The sequence below is a fragment of the Corapipo altera genome, unplaced genomic scaffold, assembly GCF_003945725.1.
Source record: "Corapipo altera isolate COAL_440 unplaced genomic scaffold, ASM394572v1 59743, whole genome shotgun sequence".
Taxonomy (NCBI): Eukaryota; Metazoa; Chordata; class Aves; order Passeriformes; family Pipridae; genus Corapipo; species Corapipo altera.
Genome location: NW_020887373.1, coordinates 763 through 1,675, shown reverse-complemented (window position 1 = coordinate 1,675; position 913 = coordinate 763). Strand labels below are relative to the sequence as shown.

The 913-nt window shown below is 62.1% G+C and overlaps 1 protein-coding gene across 1 annotated transcript in view; it reads right to left on the bottom strand.

Annotated features, from left to right (window-relative positions):
* The window catches only part of LOC113941590 (DNA-directed RNA polymerase II subunit RPB1-like), a gene marked incomplete at its 3' end in the record, with an annotated part of 3,954 nt that overhangs the window by 2,360 nt on the left and 681 nt on the right, over positions 1-913 (bottom strand). Inside the window, exon 2 of the mRNA XM_027632743.1 lies at positions 208-308. Within this exon, the coding sequence (XP_027488544.1) occupies positions 208-308 (101 nt within the window). The remainder of the gene's footprint in view (positions 1-207; positions 309-913) is intronic.

The following is a 913-nucleotide window of genomic DNA, read 5'->3' as shown; positions in this document are numbered from 1 at the left end:
CAGGACCCCCCTGAAGGACCCTCAGAACCCCTCAAAGCCCCTCCAGGCCCTCCCAGGACCCCCTGAAGGTCCCTCAGATGCCTTCAAAGCTCACCCAAGATACCCAAATGCCCCTCAGAACCCCTCAAAGCCCCTCCAGGCCATCCCAGGACCCCCTGAAGACCTCCCAGACGCCCCCCAGGCCCCCCAAATGCCCCCCCAGGCCACCTCCTGCATCTTGTTCTCGTCGCTGTTCATGATGCGGATGCGCAGCACCAACTTCTCCGCGTTGTCGTCGTTGAAGATGCAGTTCAGGTCGTCCCCAAAGCCTGGGGGGGGGACACAGGGAGGGTCAGTGGGTCACCCCCAGGCTCAGGGCACCCAACGGAGCTCCAGGACCACCCAGGACCCCTCAGAGACCACCCAGGATCAACCAGAGACCATCCAGGACCACCCAGGACCCCTCAGAGACCAACCAAGATCAACCAGGACCCCTCAGAGACCATCCAGGACCACCTAGGACCCCTCAGAGACCACTCAGGATCAACCAGAGACCATCCAGGATCAACCAGGACCCCTCAAACCCCCTCCATTCTCACCCAGGAACCCCCTAAAGCCCCCCAGACCCCTCTTAAGCCCCCCCAGACCCACCGGCGTTGATCTTCTCGGCGATCTGCTCCATGGGGAGCTTGGTCACGGGCTCCAGGCTCAACCAGGACCCCTCAAACCCCCTCCATTCTCACCCAGGATCCCCCTAGAGCCCCTCAAACCCCCTCAAGACTCACCCAGAACCTCCTAAAGCTCCTCAGATGCCCTCAGGGCTCATCTCAAGTCACCCCAAAGCATCTCCAGGACCCCCTGAGGCTCCTCAGAACCCCCTGAACACCCCTCAAACCCCCTCCATTCTCACCCAGGACCCCTCAAACCCCCTCCA